General features: G+C 36.2%; 1 protein-coding gene across 1 annotated transcript; it reads left to right on the forward strand.

Annotated features, from left to right (window-relative positions):
- The first annotated feature begins 227 nt into the window (after nt 1-227).
- On the forward strand, nt 228-4,673 carry LOC115991974 (peroxisomal (S)-2-hydroxy-acid oxidase GLO4-like). The gene is made up of 12 exons (XM_031115986.1): nt 228-347; nt 1,018-1,164; nt 1,247-1,371; nt 1,455-1,501; nt 1,573-1,650; nt 1,803-1,927; nt 2,093-2,150; nt 2,317-2,379; nt 2,693-2,762; nt 3,157-3,257; nt 3,596-3,700; nt 4,177-4,673. The coding sequence occupies exons 2-12, from the start codon at nt 1,022-1,024 to the stop codon at nt 4,354-4,356; spliced, it is 1,095 nt and encodes a 364-aa protein (XP_030971846.1). The 5' UTR covers nt 228-347; nt 1,018-1,021; the 3' UTR covers nt 4,357-4,673.
- The last annotated feature ends 22,111 nt before the right edge of the window (nt 4,674-26,784 follow it).

The following is a 26,784-nucleotide window of genomic DNA, read 5'->3' on the forward strand; positions in this document are numbered from 1 at the left end:
AAAAAAAGCTATTATTTAATTCTACATAATAAAATAAATAATTTAGAAATTATCATTGAGATTATTATTCAATACTCAAATATGGGATGAACAGAACTTGGCCGAGGTGGCCTAATTTCAGAGTCTGGTTTTAACACGACTTTGTTCATCACAATGACAATTATAACCTTGCCCATTTGTGCAAGTTACACCACTCCTAGTATCTCTCTAGAGTCTGGCCCACTGACATATTTAACTCAATTGAGATTTTAACTCTTTTGAGTAGGAAGTCAAACTTAATACGCTTTTCCTTCAGTGGCTGCTCAGATTGTAAAAACTCTAGGGACTTTCAATCTCAGCTCTTGTAGGTATGTGCTGCTTATATTTTGATCATGATCTACTTGACCATCTTTTGAGTAGTAATGAATGTTAATACTTTAATGGGTCATCCTGCTTTTTATTGGTGTTGATTGCTTTGAAGTGATTTCAGGCATTTAACTGGTTTTGATTCTGCTTATGTAAGTACCATGTTGAATCTTTATGCTCTGCAGTACTTTGTAGACCATGAAATAAACACAGAAAAGAAGAAGAAGAAGAAAAAAAACAAAAACAAAAAAAAAAAAAATGTTTTCTGGGATATCTTACCAATCCATATGAATATGTATATGTGAATATTTTCAATATTGTAGATTGACTTGCTTAAAATGGTGGTGACTGGTGAGGAATGGCCAATAGCCAGTACATAGTATGTGAATGGCTTTGATTATGATTCATCAAAGTCATACTACTTTGTGCAAGAAATTTAGATTTGTTTGGGAACCCAACTTTGCCTCAAGCTGGCCTGTGGCTATATCATAATATAAGCAAGGCCAAGCAAAATTTTTAAGGCCTTAAACAGGAGTATCACGAATTTTAAGAAATTCTTGCCATTGTTGATGCTATCATAATCAATGTCTTTTATATGGTGTAGTCTCTTCAGAATGCATCTAGTATTAAATCACTGGAAAGTAATCCATCTATTTATGCTCACGTATCCAGGATAATGGAGGGTGAACCCGTTAATGTTAACGAGTTTCAAGAATTGGCTAGGCAAGCTCTTCCAAAAATGTATTATGACTACTATTCTGGGGGAGCCGAGGATCAATACACCCTAAAAGAGAATGTGGAAGCATTTCACAGAATAACGTATGCTGCTTCTAAGTCAGTTGGTGATTTTTGCTGTAAACTGGCTACAATAATTTCCTAATCATTTTACACTGCTTCTCAGGTTCCGGCCTAGAATTCTTGTAGATGTAAGCAGAATAAATTTGTCAACTACTGTACTGGGTTACAAAATCTCAGCGCCAATCATGGTAGCTCCATCTGCTATGCATAAGTTGGCACATCCAGAAGGTCCAAATCTTCTTGGAAGAGTTCTCAGTCTCAGTTGAAATTTATTTGGATTCTTACTTACTTGCTCATTGTGATTATTCTAGGAGAGATCGCCACAGCCAGAGCAGCAGCTGTGTCTAATACTATAATGGTATTGATTTTTAAATACGGAGCTAATTTTCTTGCTAAGTTTCACGAATTGTAAGTTATTTTTCATTGCAGGTTTTGTCCTCCATGTCTTCCTGCACTATCGAGGAGGTTGCTTCCAGCTGCAATGCCATTCGGTTTTTTCAATTATATGTATTCAATCCTTCTTTAGCTCTTATAATTTCATTAATGAAATGTATATTTCTTTGGCAGCAACACTTTCTTTTGGTTGCTTTCTTTGTCTTTGTATTGGTGATCCTGTTGTTAGCAAGTCACACTGTAATCTGATATTCGTCTGGGAATAGGTATATAAGAACCGAGATGTAGCAGCTCAGCTAGTTCAGAGAGCTGAAAGAAATGGATACAAGGCTATTGTGCTGACAGTTGATGCTCCCATGCTTGGCCGAAGGGAGGCAGACATAAAGAACAAGTAGATATTTTCTCCTTTTTTTTTTTTTTCCAACACTAATCACTTTATTCCCTACACAGTTGGGTATAAAGTTTTCCATGTAATGGTATTTACGCTCCTTTCATTATAACAGAATAAGCTTGATCTTAAATATGATTTGAAATATGACTGTAATAAGTTCTGCAGAATGATTGTACCGCCGTTAAAGAATATTGAAGGCCTTGTATCAACTGAAGTGGACAATGTGAGTGAAATTGTGTAACTCCCAATTGCCACATTGAAATGTGCCAGATGCATTGAATTTAAAAAAAATGGACACAAGTATGCATGTTAACTGAAGTTTTAATCTTATTTTTAAAAATTTAAAACTAAAGCTTTTATTGTTACTCACTGAATCAAATTTTCTGCAGGATGAAGGTTCAATTTTAGAAGGTTTTGCCAAAGGGGCCCTTGATGCTTCTTTGTGTTGGAGGGTATAAACGAGTAACCTATTCTGCTTACCTTTTAATGTGCTGTTGCAAAAATGTTTGAAAGATTTTACTTGGAAAATAGTTTTTTTTCCCCTTCTGCATAAATTTTCAAAACTAGTTGTTTTGCTCATTGTAACACTGATTTTAGCGTTATGTGTTTTAGTTGGTGCTTTTATAATGTAAAGGTTGTGGCATAAGATACCATTGGAAGTGCCAATATGGTTTCACTTTTTATTTTTGCTTGCTGAGGGGGTGTGCAAGGGCCGTGGTTTCTTGCATTCTTATGAGTTTAACTAAAGCGTCACAACATACACAGGACATAGGATGGTTAAGATCTATAACAAACTTGCCAATTCTAATCAAGGGAGTACTCACTCGGGAAGATGGTAGGATCTCCATCTTATGATATTTGCATCTCATCATTATTATACTATCACTATTATTACTCATGAAGATGATAAGGTCAAGCTTTATTACTGATATTCACATCTCTATTTTGCATCTTCCCTATTTTTTCCTTCCCTTAGTAACAGGAAGAACATTCTCTGCCTTTGAAACTTTAAACTTTCAATGAAAATTTCAGTTAATCATCCTTTTTATCTTTGGAATTTCAAGTATAGGAGGCCTGTTAATCATCCTGACTGGGTGATTTTTTTTCTCACAATTACCTCCTCTATCTGCTCTGTCAAACATTTTTATGTAAATCACTTTAAATTCTGCATCTTTTCACGCTCTTGAGAATTCAAATATCCTAAACATTTGATGTACTGTCATGGGCAGCAATAAAGGCGACAGAAGTAGGTGTTGCTGGGATTGTTGTCTCTAATCATGGGGCTCGCCAGCTTGATTACACTCCTGCTACTATTACTGTTCTGGAAGAGGTGAGGTTTTATCTCTACTGCTTAGCATAAGAATATTATTCTCATTGGGTGTGTAGGTGTAAACACATTCTACATTTTGCATCTCTGTGCTCCTCCTTTAATATAGATGTTAAAAGTATTAGGGTTTAGGGAAGTTTTGTATGAGGTAATGCCGTAGCTAGACATCCTTAACATTCAAATTTGTATGAAATTTTAGCAATTTAATACAAGACACGTACATGGCAATGCATTCCTGCACAGGACTTTTCTGTCTGGATTTGTGTAGAGTTACACTATGCTCTTTGGCATGCCAAAGTTCAATCATCAATTGTGGATATTTAGGCATCTTGTGGTTACAGGTGGTTCATGCTGTTGGGGGGAAAGTTCCTGTGTTCCTTGATGGAGGAGTGCGGCGAGGAACAGATGTCTTCAAGGCATTAGCCCTTGGTGCACAAGCCGTCCTTGTAAGCTCTCCACCCCAAACTATTTAATTCATGTAACTAACTTATGAATCTTCTCTTACACCATTTCTTCACATGCAATGTCTGCCATGTGGTTGCTATATAAAGAGAACAAGTAGTATTTTTTGTTCATGCGCTTGTGTAATTGCTTTTATGTGAGTTTCAACTGTCAATGAATGTCAGTCAATCCAACTGATGCCTTTTTGGGAAGCAGCTCTATTGTACTCTGCTTCTAGATTGCCATTTTTTCTCAACTTATTGTCTAATTTCCGTCTAACTTGCATGTGCAAATAAAAAACTTTTAAGTTGGATATAGCTTTGGGAGTGACACACCTTGGTAGTTTTAATCCTCAACACTCAATTTTTGCTTCTCTCTCCATCCCAAAGTCAGTGCTGACATTTAAAAACCTCTGAAAATTTTATGATTCTTGGTCAAAGCTCTCTAAACTCTATTGTAATCTATATATTTATTATTGCAGATTGGAAGGCCTGTAGTCTATGGGCTGGCAGCAAAGGGGGAATATGGGGTGAGAAAAGTCATCCAAATGCTGAAGGATGAGCTTGAGCTCACCATGGCACTATCTGGCTGTCCTAGTGTGAAAGATATTACTAGAAGCCATGTGAGGACAGAGCATGAAAAAATCCATTCAATGCTCTAATAAAATATTTGTAGCATGAGGACAACGTCCTAAAGAAAAATGATTCAGATCATTAATAATACCTTATACATTTGTAATTACATTGTTAACAATAAGTCACTGTGAATAGGTGTGGAATATGTTGAAATTTCCTCAATGATCAAGTTGGCATGTAGATAGTGGAATGGGACCATGACTACTATCTTCTGCCATATGTATGTCTATTGTATAAATAAATGTGGTTCTATATGTGGAACCTTGAAGTCCATGTTAAAGATATGGGTTCAGAACCCATTGTATTCTCCTACTCTTAAATTGTACTGGAGTTTAAGGATTGATATTTTCTACTTTTCTATCGGTAGATCTTTGTAAGTTCTACAGAATAAAACAAAAAAAATGCAAGCTCAAGCTCATACCCTGAGAAATTATTCCATAAACCCGGGTAGAAGGATATGCGTCGCAAAGTTATTGATTGAAAAATACATTTTGAAATGGGGGACATTTTTTTCCTTAAATTCTTATAAGTGGCAAAGACAAATCATGGTAGATTGGTAGCATGGTAGTGAGAGAATTTCACAGTGGCAATGCTGAATTCACTTCTGGCTTGGAGCTTTTAAGGCTGATTAATGTGATGGAGCCAAGCTTGATGAGAAGAGAGATGGGCTCATTGATGCATGGGTGTTGCCAAAAAATAGAGCAGGTATTAGAAAAAAGAAACCTCAAGTACCTGTTTATAACTATCAAATTATCAACAACAACAAAAACTGATTGAAAGTGGAGAATTATTGCCAAAGTCAGCAACTACTTCCACCACATATCTTTAACTTGGAAAGCCTTGAATTAGTATTGTTGTGATAAGTAAGATGGCCCACGGTTCCTTGTTTCCTTTTGCAGTCTTTTAGTCATTACCAATAAATGTAAAATATAGAAACAATCCATAGCATGGATCAATAATAGTGACTGCTCCGGAAAGAGAGAATGATGAAACAAGGGGTTTCATGGAGAAGATCTTGCAACTTTTGAGTCTGGGATTCTATCTTCAACTCTCATCTGGTGTCAATTAAAAATTGTTGAGGGTCGTTTTTTTCACGTTTTACACCTAGCCATGTGTCTTGCATCTATTAGACATCTTTTAGCCTAGGCTTTTTCTAAGGAAGTCAGGTCTGACATCTTCGTGGCATAGGCTTTAGGGTCCCATTTTTCCATTGCCAGTATGTGCACAAGCATTAAATCTGGTCCAAGAAGCTCTGCTGCATAATGATCTTATTCTCCTTTTCTACTACCGCATAAGGGGCTGTTCTCCACTTTCTGCAGAAGGAACATTATTATGCTGTTAAAGTGAACTTTTCACTGCTTTCTGCAAAGGGAATGTTACTCTATTTTCTACTGAGGCTTTCTCCACTTTCTGCAAAAGGAACAGTACTCTGCTTTCCATTGAGGCTCTCCACTTTCTGCTTCTTTACTATTGCCAGTCTACACAAAAGACACTGAAGCCCAAAGAAAGTTCTCATCAAGCAAATGTTAGTTCGCAACATGTTAGCATATATACTCATAAATATACAAATACATATATATTTATATATATACTTCGTAAAATGGGTTAGCACAAATATAAACATAATGCTTTCTTCAGAATGACAAAGGCCAAAAAGGTCTTAACTCCAACTCCCATAACCTTATTGCTTAAGATTAGCTCAAAGCTTTGGAGTTTGGAACAGTAGTCAGATTGGCTGTGAAGCTCAAAAGAGGAGTGGTGCATGCAAAACTATTTTGCTAAGGGGTTTTTTCTACTATTTCAAAACTACTTTGCTGCTATTTTTCTCTACTAATGCTTATGACTTTCTTTGTTGTTGTTGTTGTTTTCTTTGTTCTGAAGGGACCACGACCGAATACCAAAAACTAAATACTCTCTTTCCAGTCCTGGGATGCGAAGGAGTAGGACTCATCATTTTCTTCACACTGCTCAATGTCCAAAATTACGGAATGGTTTTACTTACCTTTGTGTTCTGCGACTCTATTTGTTCTCTCTTCTTTTTTTCACAAGAGTGCTCAGAGCCTCCAATTTTCTCATATAAATAATTTGGGCTTCCTAGGCTTATTGCAATTTTTTGGGTTGTTCTGCAGCAAACCCTTTTTCTTTGGTTACTTAGCTAGCCTGGTTAGGATGTGGATCTAATAGTAAGTCCTTTAGGTCCTTTCTTCCTTGCTTTTCCCCAGTGGGCTTGGGGCTTTATTTGCTGACGCATGTTAAAAATGGACACTAACGAAAAGAAACAAATAAAGAAAGAAATGCTTTTTCCATCATGATTGCATTGCCGGTTGCCACTAATTATAAGCAATCATGCTACGTGAATGAAAATGTACAGGCCACCACAAAGCTCTTGTTTTGAAAATATACAGGCCAAATAAGGCACTGTACTTTAACACAGGCTGTCCTGTGTTCCTTAATGGAGGAGTGCGGCGAGGAACATATGTCTTCAAGGCATTAGCCCTTGGTGCACAAACCGTCCTTGTAAGCTCTCCACCCCAAACTAACTTATGAATCTTCTCTTACATTATTTCTTCACATGAAATGTCAACCGTGTATTTTCTATTTAAAGTGAACAAGTAGTATTTTTCAATCATGTATGTGTAATTGCTGTTATGTGAGTTTCAAATGTCAGTTGAGTGGCACCTCAACTAATTTCCGTCTAATTGCATGTGAGTATATAAAACTTGTAAGTTGCTCAAGATATATACATAGATCTTTGAAACATTTTGAGAGTGGTGGATATAGTAGTGGGAGTGACATGCCTAGGCAGTTTTAAGCCTCAACACACACTTGCAATCAACACTCAATTTTTGCTTCTCTCTCAGCTTTCTCAAAGTAGATGCTAATATATAAGAACCTCTGAGAATTTTATGATTCATCGTCATAGCTTTCTAAACCCTATTGTAATCTATATATATTGTTGCAGATTGGAAGGCCTGCTATCTATGGGTTGGCAACAAATGGGTAATATGGGGTGAGAAAAGTCATCCAAATGCTGAAGGATGAGCTTGAGCTCACCATGGCACTATCTGGCTGTCCTAGTGTGAAAGATATTACTAGAAGCCATGTGAGGACAGAGCATGAAAATTTCCATTCAATGCTTGTTGAGGTACAAATTTTCGGGCCTTAGTCTCACTAACCCACTCACTAAAATACCCATACAAATCCATAAACTATTTTGAGCTCACATAAATATTCCCTACATACTTCCTGCAAATATTTCCCATATAAGCCTCATTAATTACTTTGGGCCATCTCATGAATAATACCCATTATATCTCATATATTATTCAACTTGGGTTTTCACATCATTCCATTGCCAAAATTAGGCCACAAAATTATACTAACTCCACAAAAAAAGCCCAAACTCATTCATCCTATGGGCAAAATCCAAAAAGCCCAACAAAACCCTCTAAAAGCATGTTACTACACATCACCTTAAAACCTGTTGCAACACGGCACCCTAAAGCCCGTTGCTGCACGACACTCTAAAGCCCGTTGTTACACGGCACCTCTAAAGCTTGTTGCTATACGACATCCTAAAGCCCGTTGTTACATGACACTCTTACTAAGTCCGTTACTACACAACAATATTTTTACAAAATCTCAAAAAGCCCAAATAATATTTTGGCACCTATTCATAAAGCCCAAATAATATTGTGGCAACTATTTATAAAGTCCAAATAACATTTTGGCACCTATTTATAAAAAGCCCAATACTCTTTTGGCAACTATTTACCAAAAGCCCAAGTACTATTTTGGCACCTATTTATAAAAGCCCAATATAATTTTGGCATCTTTTACAAAAATCCAAGGCTATTGGGCAAACAATTATTCTATTAAAGCCCAAATATCATTTGGCAAAAACAATTATATTATACTCAAAGCCCAAAACTATTCCTTGGCAAAAAAATATTTTCATATATTAAGTGTGCATTTGGATAGGGATGAAAAATGAAAATTATTTCACTATTCAGCTTATTTTTGCTACTATTCATGAGCTCCACTACACTTTTTGGCACTATTCATGGGCTTTACTGTACTATTTCAATTAACTTTTACCTTTATGTACAGTACTTTTAATAATAATTTTTCAGTTTCAGTAAAATAAGCGGTATCCAATCCGAAAACACCCTAAAGCCCCTAACTTATGGGAAGCATAAAACTACTTATGATACATTACTACTTCTTCTACAAAAACTATGGAACTATACTTAATTTTCCGTAAAAAAACTCTAACTATGAAAACCCATGTGTGTCACCCATGGCAAAACTATTTATTTTGTAGGGATGAACAAGCCCAAGAGAGTTTAGGAACAAGGCCCAACTGAGACAACCAAGCCCTTGTGCTAATCCCAGCAACCAAGTCCCCTTGACCAACAGAAATAGTTAGACTAACCACCAGCCAAGTTTCAGCACAGCTGAATTGACAACTAGGGCCCATCACATCATTTTCAGCTTGTCATATCGGGGTAGAAGAGGACATGTGTCCAACGAAGCCTACACCTTCCTAGGCAAGTTGATTTTCATAATTACTGATGTGACATAAGGCTGGGATGACTAGACACAAGACTGAGGAGCTGATGCCAGCCATTCTCTCCCTCTTCTCCAACACAAATAGTCAAGGAATAGGGGGCAGCCATGAAAGCTTTTGGAATAGCTTGAAAACAATTCACTATTATGCCAAAAACGTGTACTTTCTGGTTCATGGACCAAGCACATGAATCCAAATGGGAAAACTTAGGAAAATGTGGTTTGGAGGGCACTAAAGAGATCTCCAGCAAAGTTCCAAGCAAAGGGCTCCAAGATTGACATCTGGCTTAGAGTAACACAATTTGCCCTAGGGAGCTTTGATTCTAGTAGCAGATAACCAAGATCATTAGGCTAATACATGTTCTAATCCCATTAGCTAAGGACAATTAGCATTTAATACTAAGCTAGAGCTCCAGCTGCTATTACCCAAAATAGCAAAGGACATTCTAAAGCTGAACTTACCACTCTTGGCCAAATCCTATGAACGATTCTCCAAGGATTTTCTAAAGATTGAGGTTGATTTGGAAGCGATTATTTGTTAATCACTCCCTAAAACTCAACTATAAATTGAAGCTCTCCACCAACACTCCAACACACACCAATAGAGAAGAACCCTCTCATAAACTTCTCTGGAAAATTATTAGGTACTCCGAGAGTACCATAAATTCGTACTCCCTCCTCTCACATGAATGGTGGGTCCCACCATGAATTTAATTAGTGGGACCCACCATTCATGTGAGAGAAGGGAGTACGCATTTATGGTACTCCGGGAGCATACAATAATTTCCCAACTTCTCTATTTTCCTCTCCGTCTAATTTTCTTTAAGCTCTTAGTGAGGTTCTAAGCCTCTAAGTTCTTAGTTTCAAACTTAGAAACTAAGCTCTTCAGCCTCTAGCTCACAAATACCCCTCACACCTCTACTTATAAGCTCTTATCCATCCCCAGCAGAAAGCCCTAGTAGCTTTACTAAACACACTCTCTCTCTCACTATTCATAATGACCTTCACTACTCACTACATATACTATACCCATGAGCATACCCTAGTATCATAATGATCTTGTTGCGCTAGCTAGAATCTCTCTCTCTCCCTTCATCTCACACTAAGTTTTCTCCATTGCTTGTTATAATGGAACCCATAGTGTTTGTTTATTCATTTACTATTGAAAGTTATGATGTACTTGTTATTATAGAGTTTTTCCCTCATGTTGTTGTATTAGAGGACTTTTTCTCATTGGAACCTATGGATGATGATTTTGGAGATGTAGACACTCTCCTTAATCTGTGAAATAGTTAATGGCTGGAGGTTTATTTGGTACTGTCTCATTTTACCACAAGAATACTTTATCGTTGGAATACTTTACCGCTGGAATAGTTTATCGCTGGAATAGTTTATCGCTGGAATATTTTACTATTGGGCTATTTCTCTATTGCAGTATGCTTTTCTGTTGTGTTGACGTGTCTACTATAGGAAATATTTTTGGGCCATCTCATAATCCTTGTTAGTCCCAACCTAGGCCCAAGGCATAAAACAAGATGAATTCTTTAAATCTTCACCGACAACCTTTGGGCCATGCTTCAAGCCCATCGTCGAGTTTCGGTTTAGGCCCCTAATCCAACACAAATCTCATTTGTCGAAAGGAAGATTTTTCCACCCCTGACAATGCTCTAATAAAATATTGAAGCATTAAGACAATGTCCTAAAGAAAAATGATTCAGATTATCGACCATGAATAGGTGTGGAATATGTTGAGATTTCTTCAATGATCAAGTTGGCATGTAGATAGTGAAATGGTACCATGAATACTATCTTTTGCCATATCTATTTCTGTTTTATAAATAAGTGAGGTTGTTATATATGTGGAACCTTTTGGTCCATGTTAGAGATAAAGGTTCAGAGCACAACCCCATTGTATTATCCTAATCTTAATTGTGAGTTTAAGAATCGTTATATTTCCTATTTTCCTATTGGTAGATTTTTGTAAAGTTTTATAGAATTTTAAATAATAATAAAAAATGCAACCTCCTCAAGCTCATACCTGGAGAAATTATTCCATAAGCCTGGGCATAACGGTATGCGTCTTTAAGTTCATTGAAAAATAAATTTTAAAATAAGGGAACATTTTTTTTTTTCCATTAAATTCTTGTAAGTGGTAACGGTCAATCATGGTGGATTGGTAGTGTGGTGGTGTAAGAATTTGACTGTGTCAATGCTGAATTCACTTTAGGCATGGAGCTTTTAAGGCTATTTGTGAAGGAGCCAAGTTTGGAAGAGGTGGAAGAAGCTTTTCACGTACATATTATTGTACATTTTAAAATCCGCTAATCATATTTGTAAAACTTATATAATAAAATTTGTAGAGTCTTTCTTACATTTTTAAACTTAATGGCCTCTATGACCTAAACTAACCCTACACAACCACCATGCAATTGTCAGCAAGGTCAAGTCAAACTTTGTCGAGTATTAAATGTTCAAGCTCGGTTCGACAACAAATAAAAAATAATCAAGCTTGACTTGAGCTTGAACCAAGCCTATAAACAGTGCTTAAGCTTGAGATCAGCTTGGCTTGGCTTGATTCATTAGTTAAGCTGAGCTCAAACTTAATATTAAGCTTAAACTCAAACTCAATATCAATATCAAGCTTTTGAGATCGAAATCCAATACAAGTACATTATCAAGCTCATACTAAGTATGTTGTCAGGCCTACTTGGCTTAGATGAGTAGTCCCAACACTCAATTAATTTAAGGCTTAGTAAGATATGGATTAATTATTCAGGCCCATGTCAAACTTATTACAAAGCACATAAACCAACCTAAGCTTAGTTTGTTTTTATCGAGCCTTATCATTCACAAGTCTATTCATGAACAATATTTTTTGTTTTGGCTCTGCTCATTTACTAAACAAGACTAAAATTAAAGTTCAAGCTTGGTTTGTTTATAAACAAACAAACATGAATGAGCTTTTTATCGAACCAAGCTCGAAATGTTTATAAACGCCTTAGTTCATTTATAATATTATGTTGTCTCAAATTTGTCATCAAATTTCAGTTTTAAGGCCAAAATAATGATCCCGAACAAGATCTACGCAGTTAAAAAATAAATAAATAATTATTTTTTTTTAGAAAGGACAAAGTTTAGCTACAAAATTAGTTGTAGCTAACCTTACTCAATAAAATAAACACTACTACATATTTTAAAAATCTAACTACTGAATTGCATTTTCTTTACACTCTTAATACATATGTCAAATTTTGTGTCAATTGAATATTATTTACTATATAATTTATAAGCTTATATTTTATGCATAATTTTAAACTACAAAAACTTAAAATTTAAAAAATTTATTGATAACATAACTATTTGTAGGCTCTAAAGACAGGCTTGCTGGGCCAAACCACTATTTGGGCTCACAATTTATTTATCTGGTGGGTCTGGGTATCCTACCTTGGGTTGTCCTAGGCTAAGGGACCCAATGGAGTCACTTTTCTCTCTTTCTCCATTTTATCTCCTTTCTATCTCACTTACTCTTTTCTTTCCTCAGACTTGCATCCCCTAACTATCCATTCATTTCTCCTATTTATAGCCTTTGTTAATGGGGTGATCATCATTATCTCCTCCCTTAGTGCAAAGAAGGGTCCAATGTCAATGAACTTAAGTGGATTTTTAGGCATGAGTGGCTTTAGAAATGATTCCCACTTCAATTAATGTGTTCGGCAGCGGAGTTTCCTAAGGTTCTATCGGGCACTTAAACGGCAATGTGATTGGACAATGTGACCGAGCATGTGCATAGTGCCCGAAAATGGTTTCCCGAGCATCCTATGAGCGGGGAGTACGCAATCCGCCTTTTAAGTGTCCGGACAACACTCAGTTCACATTGGTAGCTATTCATGGGTTTGGGCCGGGGCTCTTGTTGATGTGAAGGTTGGACCTTTAGCCTATATCATTGATTCATTGTCCAAGGCCCAATATGAACTTGGGTGTTAGGTGCCGTACACTATTGATTTTTATTTTTTTAGAAAATTTGCAAGCATGGAGGATATAAGAAGATGTAATCCAATTGTGGATTTGTCAAAAATTCACCTCAAATAAAAAAATATCAAGTAAAGTTGTAGTCTAAAACTATAATCAATTTTGAATAACTAAATTTTGTCAAAAAAAAAAAAAGCCACTCACAGTGGCAGCCCATGGCTCAACAACAAAATAGCCTATTGTGATTGCAACAAACCCACCTAAAAGCCCATTTCAAACATCTAATGCATCCCAACGGCCCACTAGTAATTGTCAGCTGAAAAGGGTTTTTAGCTTATGTAGTAGTGAATGCAGCCCAATTACCCTAGTGGGCAATCTTAGAAATACATATGTTGCGTACTATTTTTTTTTTTTAATTTTTTTTTGTATTTCACTTTTATGATTCACTGATTTTTTTTTTTTCATTTTAAATTTTGGTTATTTTATAAGAAAAGTCGAATGAATACATGATAAGTTGTGATTAGTGGAACAAAAAAAAAAAAATAAGATAGGGAATTTGTATTCGTAGTGTTAGAGCACTTGCATCAACTATGGTAAAATGGCATAAGAGCCAAATTTTGCCTAACAAACCCCAAAAATCACCCACCTAATGCTTATGCTTCCATTGTGCAAAATACATTTTTGCTACAGTATTTGTGCAAATATACACAACCATTGTAGTTGTGCACATGGTTTTAAAAACCGGTACGGTAAAAGAACTAGAAAAAGAACTGATTATCAGTTTTCTGGTCAGACCAGAGTCCAACCAATGGTCGAACCGGTAATATCATAAATAATTTAATTAATAATTATAAAAATAAATAAATAAATAATTTTATAAAACTCGTCATTTTAACTAAAAAAAAATTAAATAATAGTAAAACATTAAACTTTAGCTTACCACAATTCAACCAAAAAAAAATAAAAAACATATACAAGCACCCACAAGCCCAATATATAATATTTTAATTATTTTTAACCTTTCAAATAACAAAAAATAAGTGTACCAATGGGTAGCAATATCATTGCCCGCTTGATATTTTTTTTCTCCACACATTCTATTAAGTGCACCAATGGGTAACAATATCATTGCCCACTTGATATTTGTTTTTCTCGCACATTCTACACGTTAACATCCTAACTACCACACATTTTGAAATCCATTCATCTCACCTTTTGCTTTTTATAATTCTATACATATCCCATCCCATCTCACTCTTTGCACTCTCTCTCTCTCTCTCTCTCTCTCTCTCTCTCTCTCTCTCTCTCTCTCTCTCTCTCTCTCTCGTGAATATGTTCATGTGCAAGAGGCAAGACTCAAGAGCAGCAAAAACAAGCCTCAACTGAAGGCTGAAGCAGATGGATCATTACAAATGACAAATCTGCTTTGGGCTTCTTTGGTTCTTCCTCTAAATCTGATTTTTTTTTTTTTTTTTCTTTTGAGCAAAAGGCAAGTAAAGTAAATCTGATTTTTTAGGTCACTATGGGTGTCTTAGGCTTCACCACTTCATACTTGAGAGAGCATTTTCAAATTCAAAATCTCTCTTCTTAAATTTGAGTCAAAATCTCTTTTCTTAAATCTAAAAAAAAAAAAAAAAAACTCTCTTTTTTATTTTTATTTTTATTTATTTTTTGGTTAAAAAACACAACAGCTGCAGTATTTATGAAAAAAATGCTAAAACCGGTTTAACCACACTTGTTTCTGGTTATGCCGGTTGAACCAGCAGTTTGTACTGTTTGTCCAATTTTTTTCATTTCCAGTTTTAACTAATAACCGGACTGGATTAAGGTCCGGTTTCTGGTTGAACCGATTAAACCAGCCGATCTGGTCCAGTTTTTAAAACCATGGTTGTGCTTTCTAGTTTTTTATTCTTTCTTTGCATTTCCTAAAAATAAATGAAGAGAGTGAATAATGGTTATAATGTGTGAAGAGCTAGAAACAATTTAAAAAATCAAGAAAATTTGATATTTTAATGAAGTATAATTTAGAATAGATAATATGATGTTAATGTTTTGAAAATTGGTCAAGTCAAAATGGAAAAAGTAGGGTTTTTTTTTTTTTTTTTTTTTTCACTTTTATATATATATATATATATATATATATATATTTTCACATGCTATTGAACCTATTAAATGGGGCCTATAGATTGAACCCAAGATATTTAAAACAAGGAAGTTAATTTTGTACCGTACTGGCCGGTATTGCCGGAATTTGCCGTACTGGTGCTTAGGCCAGTACAAAAATGCTCTTCTTTCATTTCGGTTTAAATACCGGCTGTATCGGAACCGTTTCAGGCATACCGGGATAAATAGTACTGAGTTTCGGCCGAAAAATAGATACCGAGCGAAACAAAAAAACTCAGAAAACCCCCAAAATTTCAAGATCCACCTCCTCACTCTTACCTTGGTTTTTCCTCCTCTTCTTCGTATTTGTCTCTACTAGGCATTTCTTCTTCTTTTCCTTTGTTTCGCCGGCCTCTGTTTCTACAACCCTTCATCTTCTTCATTTATTTCTCAACGTGTGTCTGTCTCTCTTTTTAGTTTTGGTACACTCACTTGAAAGTAGAAACTAAGTAGTCAATCAAGAAGCAAGTGACAAGACTTCAAAGCAAAATGTGTGGAGGTAAAAAAAAAAAAAACAAACAAACAAACAAACCTTATAATGAAAGACTAATGGGCTATAACTCTAAGCAAGATATGTGGAGGTGAAAAAAAAGAATGAAAAAAAAAAAAAAAATCCTAATGAGTTAGGACTTCCAATAGTTGACTTGGAAACTCTACACATTTCAAATAAAAAAAATTATTGGTTAACATAAATCATTTCAATTTTTTTAAAGGTTCATATTTTCTTTTTCTTTTTCTTTTTTTTTTGTCCGAAAAGTATTTCAATCTAATAATTCTATCAATTAGTCTTTAAATATTTATGAGCTTTTAATATTATAATTATTAAAGGAGAGAGAGTAGTGAGTTAAGGAGAATAAAAAAGGGCTAAAAAAAAGATATTGACAAGGTAGAAGAGATATGAGTAAAAAAAAATATTAATATTTGTTTTAGTAACTTATTATAATTTTTTAAATAAATTTTTTTAAAATTTTAGCTATGACTCCACTATTGTAACATGCATTTTTGAGTTTTGGTAAAACTAAAATAGCTATACGCTCGTTGCTTTGAGTGTCCAAGTAGACCTGGAACCCGACCAACCTGGCTCGAAAATCAGCAGACCCGATACCGGGGACGGTCGGCGGCGGGTCTTCGCCCATAAAACCTGAGACTAGCGAGTCTGTTGACAAGTTTGAGCATGAAAAACTGATTTTCAACCAACCTGACCGAGAAACACATCGGAAAATGGTTACTATCTATTCTCCACCGATTTTACACTGAGATCTTGTCGAATCTCTTCAAGATCTCTTCAAGATCTGGCCTAATCTCGTTGAGATCCGCCAAGATCTCTTTGAGATTCGGTTAGATCCAACAAAACATAGAGATTTCGGTGAAATCCAGCAACAATTTCTGCAAAATCCAGCAACGATTTTGAGCATAAATAAAATCCAACGATGATTTCTGCAAAACCGAAACAGACTGATACTCAACCAGCGAACTGCTGACATCCGACCACCCAAACTGCTGCCGTCGGCGGCTGGTCCAAGTTTACGAGTCCTAATCTGGTTGTGTCAATTCCGAGTTAGGTACAAACCTGACCCGGACCGACCTGTGGACAGGCCTAGCTGCTGCTAATACTCTAACTCCACCAAAAAATATAAAAACTTGTCAAAGTGATATATTGAGTTATTAGAAATATAACTTTGTATATTGTTTAAAATAATAAAAAATAGCGATAAACCCAAAATGGTACACCGGTATTAATCGGTATTCGAAATATATCGTACCGCTGATCAAACCGGTACAGTCTCAGGTACAGTATTGACTTCCTTGACTAAAACTACTAAAAAATGTCTCTAGTCCTACAAGGATTGCATTGTGGCCTCTCATTTCTATGGGCTTCCTGAACGCATCAAACTGATCCACCCTTTGGCCTTCAATGAAACAGCCCCAAAGCCCAGTAATCCCAAAAGAAAATAGATAGGCTCGAACCTTTTATTCTGCATGTAACGACACGTTTGAACCTAACAAAACACTGCTGCCACGCTTCAACCATGCATGCTAGGCATATCCCCTACAATTGTCATTGGCCACTGACATTGTCTTACACATTTTAGTAAGTTGTCAAATTTTTATTGGTTTTTATTTAAATCTTTTACTAATATCACATTTTTACCAGTTGGGTGTGAAATTTTTTATCAATTTTTTTGTTACAAACTTTCTCCACATTTTATCTTTTTACTTCTACTATTCTTCCAGCTAAATAAATAGTGGTCATGGAAAGGCAAATCCTTTCTCAAATCTCTGTAGTAAGATTTGTGAGAAGCATTTTAACTCATAATAAATATTATTAGGTTTTCTCTTTGCGGCTGTTCTTCTCATCTGTTCAACTGTGGTGGTGGAAAAGATAACCAACAATGAGAACAAATGTTAGTATATTTTCACCTTAATTGGAAAAAGCTAAATTTTAAAGACTCATGTAACAACTAAAGTAAAAATTGGTCTAAATTGAATTTTAACTAAACAATAAAGGAAGGAAAAAGAAACCTCTCTAATATTTGTTAAAAAGAAGTCAATTTGGGTCTTTCATCCAAATTTATTAGCATATGAAGCTGTGTAAATAATTTTTTTTGATAAATTACACAACTCTCCTTTGAGGTTTATCGTTACACAACCCTCAAAAATTTCATGAAATGACAATCTCCATTGAAGTCTAAATAAAAGCAACAGTTATAAGATTTTACTAATGAAATATTAAAATTTTTAAAAGAGATTCTAATTAATACATACATACTTCAAAGGAAGTACTATTTAAATGAATTTCAAGAGAGAGTGATGTAATTTAACATTTTTTTAAATTGTATTTATCAAACAATAAGATCTATTAAATGACATATTTCATGAAAGTTTTTCAGTTAATTTTTTAATAAAAGAGAATGTTTATACGACATTGTTAGCAAATTTATACAAAAGGATCAAATGGATTCATTTTTACAAAATGATGGACTCAATTGATAAAAGTAAAAATTTAGGGATCACTAATTTGCAAATTGAAGTGAATTTAATTTTTTGTTAATGTATTCTTTTCTATTCTTTTTGTCTTTTAGGACTCTTCTATTGGCTTCTCTCATTTCACTTTCAACCTCTCTTTTGATTAATTTTATATAACTGATATATGATATCTCTCTCTCTCTCTCTCTCTCTCTCTCGACCAACATTTGTAGGTTGCGGTGAAAACAAGAGTAAGGAAAACCTTAGTTAAAAATCTAGGTTAAAAATATTAGTTTTCCCTTTTTGATTAATACTGGAAAACTATGGTAAAATGGTGGGGCTCAGGAGTTTTTCACCTGAGTCCACCAGATTATTTTCTCTTCAAACAGGGGAGAAAACTTGAGTGCAAGTATATAGTTTTTCGCCTCACTATTATCTATCTTTATTTCTCCTACCGACAGCCACTAACTTTCATTTTCATCTTATTCCAACACCTTTTTAGTAAATTCACACAAATTACATTTTCCATTCTCTAATTTTTCTTTTCAACCAAAAAAAAGGGGGGAAATTTTCATTTATTTTTCATTAGTTAATTTTTCCATATCCCAACCAAACACACATGATAAAAAACTAAAAAAAAATTATGCTCACAACATTTTCTATCATCCTATTTTTCTATCATTTCAACCAAATAGAGCCTTAAGAGCTTTGTATTTTAGTATTATAGCTGGATTCATTCTTTATAGAAAATCTGGATTTTATTTCCGCTAGATGTTGCATTACATAGTTCACTGTTTTTATTTTTTATTATTTTTTAAACAACTATGCTACACACTTTCCATTGTATATATTGTTTTTTACATTAAGAATTATGGTATGGCGAAAGCCTTTTGTATATTTTTTTTTCAACTTGTATAAATAGAAAAATTACAACGAACTCATATCTTTTTCTTGTGGAAATGGACGCTGCATGCAAAAGGATCAAATCAGGTAGATGACAGCGACACAAAGGATGGCAGACATGAAGGAGGCAGCCTGGGCGGTGGTGGCGAGGATGGAGGCGGCAACAATGGCAAGGCTGGAGGCAGCAACAATGGTGAAGGTGGTGGTGGAAAGGGTGGAGGTGACAAAGGTGGTGGTACGGTGGAAACTGAATCCCAACCCTTGAACTCAAGCTCAAATATATGTTTGGCCCTACTAAACGTGTATGTAATAAAATAATCTTAATAAAATTTGAATGCACAATGTCGACAGCCGAATTTTGACCTCAAGTATGACGCTTTTGAGATGTTTGAGATTTTGTGAATTGTGTGTGTGTGTGTGAGTGCATCCTTTAATAAAGTAAGGAAAATCCTAAGGGCTGCTAAGCTAAACTAGGGACAAAATCATGTCTTCAACCAAAAATCATGAATATTTAGAAGCTTAATTACATGTAAGAAATATGTTAGGCTTGTTTTGATTCATTCCTATAATTCCCTATTTGAAAAGTAAATTGAATAATTGACATTTATTATGAAAAAAATTGTTTGAAAATAAACTATACATGCTTTAATTTGAGTGCATCCTTTAATAAAGTAAGGAAAATCCTAAGGGCTGCTAAGCTAAACTAAGGACAAAATCATGTCTTCAACCAAAAATCATGAATATCTAGAAGCTTAATTACATGTAAGAAATATGTTAGGCTTGTTTTGATTCATTCCTATAATTCCCTATTTGAAAAGTAACTTGAATAATTGACATTTATTATGAAAAAATTTGTTTGAAAATAAACTATACATGCTTTAATTTGACCATCAAATAGAAGAATAAATTACACCTCGCTTCTTTAAAAAGCATTAGCAGGCTAAAATTACAAGCTTGCGTCATGCAATCTTTTTTTATTTTTTATTTAGAATGACATGCAATCCATTTTAATTTATCTTAATTTGTCAGTAAAATATTATACACAGCGTTATACTATAAGTTATAACAACTTGTCCTTCCCACCCAAAAAAAAAAAAAAAAAAAAAAAAAAAAAAACAAAACAAAACACTTGAAATCCAACCAAAAATAAAATAAATAAAAATAAACTGGATTTTTTTTATTATTATTAAAATAGAAACTGGCATTAATTCTAAGTGTTGATTATGTTCTGATTCATTAAGATGCTTTAAATATGAGATAGTCCAATTGACAATGTGAGTGAGTCGCTATTAAAATGGCATCAATCACTTAAATAACAGGTTATAATACCATCAATTCGACTCAACTAAGCTTTAAGATTCTTTCTCAAAAAAAAAAAAAAAAAAAAAAAAAAAAAAAAAAAACACCTAAGCTTTAAGATTAAGACCCTATGACCTATCCAAGGCCATATGCCCAGTTGTTTCTTCATCTCTTTAAGAATCACGTCTTTCCTTACAATGTATATATACTCGCAACAAAAGGCTTTAAACTAGCACTTGAAGCAAACTATGAGACTTTTTTGCTTCACTATGCATTACTTACAGAATTGCCCTTATTCACACCTTGTAGGTCCATAGGAGAGTGGGCGATACTACTAATTGAACCGAGGTTCTGAGAGCTCAACTAAATATTATTTAAACGATATTTAGATGTAAAAGATCCCTTTAAAATTTTTGCCTTAGACCTCAACTTATATTGGGCCAACCCTGATCTGGATTACCAGCACTCCTGGCATGGATTAGAGTGCTCAGTGGAGGTCTCATTGGTGTTCATTGACCCATTTGCTGGGGACTAGCTTGCTGTTGTTGCATTTGTTGGTTCAGTTGTGGTATTACCATAGTCGATGGTGAGCCCACCTGCAAAGGTGAGACCATAGCCTGTAGTGGTGAGGTGGTTTCTTGCTGCTGTAGCTGTTGTAACTGTTGCTGCTGTAATTGTGGTGGCTGCTGTTGGTTCATGTAAATACCCATCCCTGCCATCCCCGTCATCAACTTGGTTGCCTGTTGCATTGTGCTCATGCTAGTCTTGTTTAAAGTCTGATCAAGCATTGAAAGACCAGAAGAGTCTCGATGTTTCTGTCTGGTTCCTGAAATCCTAGCTAGGCTTGACTGAGGGCCCCCTAACATGTTTGCTTGATTCTGTGCCATTCTTGCCACGGGAGCAGCTTGTTGTGGACTCGATCCAGATTGAAGTTGCTGGCTTATTGCGGTGGTAATATTTGAAGCCTGGCTAAGATTCATTGGGTTCTGGCCAACATTTCCTATACCAGAAATAGGTGTCATTGGTGCCAACATTCCAGTTCCTATTCCCCCAGCAGCTCCCATGCTTGTGGCATTGCCAAGGTCCCCAAGACCAACCATGTCATTAAAGAAGAAGAAAGTCAGCAGTACACAAAAGGAAAGAATAACAGAGCAACAAATTTGGAAATCATTCATTCCTAGACAAATCACACAAAATCCTCTGTCATTACTCAATCAACACCATATTTGGCTCTCTTACCGTTACTGAAGATCAACAAATGATTTGGCTCCAAGAGAAAATCACTCCACTCATAATTATACACTTTGAATTATTTTGAAATTCTTCTCTGTACAAACACTCAAACATTTGTATATAAATACATATGTATAACTTCTCTTATTGTAAAGTGAGGAGGCCCTTTGAATAATACAATTACTCAATTTCTTCTTTATGGTATCAGAGCAGACCACGTTTGTTGTGGTAGTGTGAAACCTTTATCTTGCTTATGGCTTTGTCTACATCATCATCCTCTCTCAATATCACCACCATTGCACAGATTGCTGCAATGGTTGGGGAAAAATTATCTACAAAAAATTTTGTCATGTGGAGAGACCAACTGCTACCATTAATTGAGAGCATTCAAATGGTGGACCACATTGTGGAAAACCCAAACCAACCTAAGGCATTGCTAATCTCCTCAGATGGAAAAGAAGAGCCAAACCCACAATATGCCGTATGGAAGAAAGATGACCAACTCATAAAAAGCCTTATCACAGCAACTCTGACTTCAGAAGTTCGAAGCCATACTGTTGGCTTGACCACCGCACAAGAGGTGTGGAAGTGTCTTGAAGATCGGTTCGCTAACTCTTCCAAGGAGAGGTCACGCGACCTTACACGGAGACTTCAAGAAATTCGCAGAGAGAATCATCGATCGCTAGATGAATACCTTCATGAGTTGAAGGTAATTTGTGATGAACTAGCAGCAATACACAACCCTGTGGACGATAATGATAAGGTTTATTGGGCTCTCAATGGTCTTAGCAACAAATATGACAACTTTGTCAATGCAATGCAAGTAAGATCACGCCTCCCCTCTTTTGACAAATTTGTTACTTTATCCATCTATGAACGTAGACATCAAGACAGTAGCTTGAATGAAAATCAAGCTTTCTTCTCTCAACGCCAAAATAGAGGCAGAGGAAATTCACATAATCGCAATCAAGGGCACCGTGGAGGCAATCATTTTAGTTCAAGAGGGCGAGGATTTACTCCATCACAACACAGTCGTGGTTCACATTCGAACTTTGGAAACACTACAAGTAGATCCTCTGGTCAATCACAACGACCATCACAATCTATGAATCAACATAGCCAACACCAACGATCCTCCATCATTTGTCAAATCTGTAACAAGCCTGGACATAAGGCTTTCAACTGTAGAAATTGATACAATCATGCCTACCAAGATGAAGAGATACCACAAGCCTTAGCTGCACTCTCTATATCAGACCCCAACGATCCTGAATGGATTCCTGACTCAGGTGCCACCTCTCATATGACTAATGATGCAGGTAAACTCCACTCACTCAAACCTTATCATGGCCTTGATAGAATTGTTATTGGTGATGGAAAAACTCTTAAGATCACTCATATAGGGGACACATCTATTTTTACTCCATATGGACAGTTGAGACTTAAAAATGTCTTGTTGGTGCCAAATATTACAAAGAACTTACTCTCTATTGGAAAGTTAGCAGATGATTTGTCATGTGTAATACTTTTCTCATCTAAAGGTTTTGTGGTTAAGGACAAGAAAACATGGAAGACATTGGCCAGCGGTCGTAGGGAAGGTGGACTCTACACTATTGGAGGAAACACATATGCCCTGTTCTCTACAAGGCAAAGGACAGCCTATGATGAAGTATGGCACCAACGGCTAGGTCACCCCCAACAAAAGGTTCTTTCATTTCTTAGTCGAAGGAATTTTATCTCTGTTGATGGTCACAATAAAGGAAATCCTATTTGCACAAGTTGTCAAATGGGTAAAAGCTGTAAGCTTCCTTTTATCAATGAGAATACCAGAAGTGATTTTCCACTCCATAAAATACATTGTGATTTATGGGGACCTGCCCTGATTAATTCTGTCCAAAATTTTCGCTATTATGCCTCCTTTGTTGATGATTGCACTCGTTATACATGGATGTTTCCTTTAAAATACAAGTCAGACTTCTTTGCATGCTTTAAAAAATTCAAGAATATGGTGGAATTACAACACAATCACAAAATAAAAATCTTTCAAAGTGATGGAGGTGGTGAGTTTGGCAAAACTGAGTTTTTAAATTTCTTATCTGATCATGGCATAGTTCGACAAATATCTTATCCTCGAACTCCAGAACAAAATGGAACAGTTGAAAGAAAACATCGCCATATAGTTGAATGGGGACTCACTTTATTGTTCCATAGTAAAGTGCCAAAGAACCTGTGGATTGATGCATTTCATACTGCAGTATTTCTGATAAATCGCCACCCTACACCATTGTTAAATATGGAAACACCTTTTAAATTGCTCCATGGAAAGGATCCTGATTACTCCTCTCTACGAACTTTTGGGTGCCAGTGCTTTCCCTACCTTCGGGCTTATGGCAATAACAAGTTTTCTCCTAAGTCTCTACCATGTGTGTTCATTGGCTATAGTCAAATTCATAAAGGCTATCGCTGCCTTTACCCTCCTACTGGACGTGTATACATATCTCAACATGTTGTTTTTAATGAAAACCAGTATCCATATGCTAATCCACCTTCTAGTGTTGCTAATTTTCAGGGAGAGCAAGATCTTTCCATGACTACCTTTCTTGAGTGGTCTACTCCTAATCATTATGCAGAATCTACCTCATCTCTGCCCATCACAGCAAGTTCAATCTTCCCTTGCTCTATTCCTCCATCTTCCACTTTAGAGATGCCACTTGCTCAAGTGAACACTTCTACCAATGCCAACTCAAATGAACTAGGCCTTTAGTAGAAGAATCTTCAACGGAAGCACATGTTCTTGAGCCAAATCCTCCAAGCCTATCTCCATCAGTCCAATCTGATTCTACTGGTTTGGATGTGAGTTCTCCATCTATGCGCCGATGTGTAAAGTTGAAGAATAGGTGTCCCTCCTCCACTGCTTCCAGCCTTTTGGATCTAGGCCACCATCTCTCCCTCAACTCCCATCCAATGAAAACTCGTGGAAAAACTAAGGCTGGTTTGCTGCATTATAATACTCCTTCTATTCCCACTGAACCTCGTTCTTTGAAATCTGCCCTTAGGCACCCTGATTGGGTTGCTGCTATGAAAGAGGAACTTCAAGCTCTCCATGTTAATCACACTTGGACCCTTGTTCCACATCATCCATCTATGAATGTTATTGGTTCAAAATGGGTCTATCGGACTAAATTAAAAGCAAATGGGAGCCTTGAACGCTTGAAAGCACGGTTGGTTGCGAAAGGCTTCAATCAACTTGAAGGTGTGGATTATGATGAGACCTTTAGTCAATGGTAAAGCCTCAGACCATTCGGATTATTCTCACTATTGCTCTCACTCGTAGATGGAAAATTAAACAACTTGATGTTAAAAATGTATTTCTTCATGGTTATCTCAAAGAGCCTGTCTTTATGGAACAACCACCTGGGTTTCAAGATCAGCACCATCCCAAGTTTGTTTGCAAATTGTCTTGCGCACTCTATGGCCTAAAACAAGCCCCAAGAGCTTGGTTTGATCAATTTAGTACTTATCTCATTCACTTTGGTTTCCTTTGTAGCACTTATGATCCATCCTTGTTTATTTTACATAGTCCACATGGTACTATTGTTCTACTCCTATATGTTGATGATATTATTCTCACTGGCAATAATGAGCACTTCCTTGAATCCTTTGTTCGTCAACTCAGTTCTGAGTTCGCCATGAAAGACCTTGGACCTTTGCATTATTTTCTTGGTATTGAAGTTATTCCTACTCCTACTGGTTTGTTCCTGTCTTAAGGAAAATACGCTCAAGATCTTCTCCAATGTGCTCACATGTCCGATTGCAATGCGATCTCCACACCTATGGCATTGAAATCTACCATTGACTACCTCTCTGATGCTTTCCCTAATCCATCTCTCTATCGCAGCATAGTGGGGGCCTTACAATACCTCACCATAACACGACCTGATCTCTCTTATGCTGTTAATAGCGTTTTCCAACACATGCATGCCCCTAAAGTTGGACATATGCAACTTGTCAAACGTATCTTGCGCTATGTTCGTGGCGCTTTCAAATTTGGCCTTCATCTCCTACATGACAGCACACTTGATCTTTATGCATTTTCAGATGCTGATTGGGCTGGTTGTCCTCTTACTCGTCGCTCTATGACTGGTAATGGTGTTTTCTTGGGCTCCAACTTAATTTCTTGGGCTGCTAAGAAACAACCCACAGTGTCTCACTCAAGTGCAGAAGCTGAATATCAAGCTATGGCTATTGCCACTGCCGAAGTCACTTGGATCTCCTTTATACTACGAGATCTTGGCATCCTTTTACCTACTGCTGCTACTCTTTTTTGTGACAACATCAGTGCCTTATACATGTCAATTAATCCAGTTTTTCATGCACGTAGTAAGCATATAGAAATCAATTATCACTTTGTTCGTGAGAAAGTTGCTCAAGGAGATCTCATCACTAAGTTTGTTTGCACTTCTCATCAGCTTGCTGATGTGTTTACAAAGCCACTCCCTCGTGACCGGTTTCAAACTCTTCGATCCAAGTTGGGAGTTCTGTCTCCTTCACTCCTCAACTTGAGGGGGAGTAAAGAAGAAGAAAGTCAGCAGTACACAAAAGGAAAGAATAACAGAGCAACAAATTTGGAAATCATTCATTCCTAGACAAATCACACAAAATCCTCTGTCATTACTCAATCAACACCATATTTGGCTCTCTTACTGTTACTGAAGATCAGCAAATGATTTGGCTCCAAGAGAAAATCACTCCACTCATAATTATACACTTTGAATTATTTTGAAATTCTTCTCTGTACAAACACTCAACATTTGTATATAAATACATATGTATAACTTCTCTTATTTTATAGTGAGGAGGCCCTTTGAATAATACAATTACTCAATTTCTTCTTTAGTCATTGCCCATGTTTCCCACACCCTCAGCTGTTCCAAGTCCCATCATCATTTTCCTTTGCATTTGTGGCTGCTGCTGTTGTTGCTGTTGCTGTTGTAATGCCTGACGTTGGAGAGGGGAAGCCTCGCTCACCATGGGATTGCCCAACTGCATGTTGGAATTCTGCCTGAAGTGTGAAAGTGTAGTTGGTCCAAGCACCATAGGTGACCCCTGGAATTGCTGTTGTTGTTGCTGTTGCTGTTGCCGTTGTTGTTGTTGTTGTTGTTGCTGCTGCCGCTGCTGCTGGTGCGGTTGTTGTTGTTGTTGTTGTTGTTGCAGCTGCTGCTGCTGTTGTAGTAGTTGTAGATGTTGTTGTTGTTGCCACTGACGAAGAAGATGAAGTGATGATTGTGGGTCCAGCTGTTGTGACCTCTGGGGAATTGAAACCCCAGACAAGAGTCCTTGAGACATTTGTA

The sequence above is a fragment of the Quercus lobata genome, chromosome 5 (assembly GCF_001633185.2).
Source record: "Quercus lobata isolate SW786 chromosome 5, ValleyOak3.0 Primary Assembly, whole genome shotgun sequence".
NCBI lineage: Eukaryota > Viridiplantae > Streptophyta > Magnoliopsida > Fagales > Fagaceae > Quercus > Quercus lobata.

Excerpts from the sequence above, each read along its gene's own strand:
- LOC115991974 (XM_031115986.1), top strand. The coding sequence starts at position 1,022 with ATGGAGGGTGAACCCGTTAATGTTAACGAGTTTCAAGAATTGGCTAGG. Across the intron at positions 1,502-1,572 it reads CTGTGTCTAATACTATAATG|GTTTTGTCCTCCATGTCTTC; the intron begins GTATTGATTTTT and ends TTTTCATTGCAG. Across the intron at positions 1,928-2,092 it reads GAGGCAGACATAAAGAACAA|AATGATTGTACCGCCGTTAA; the intron begins GTAGATATTTTC and ends TAAGTTCTGCAG.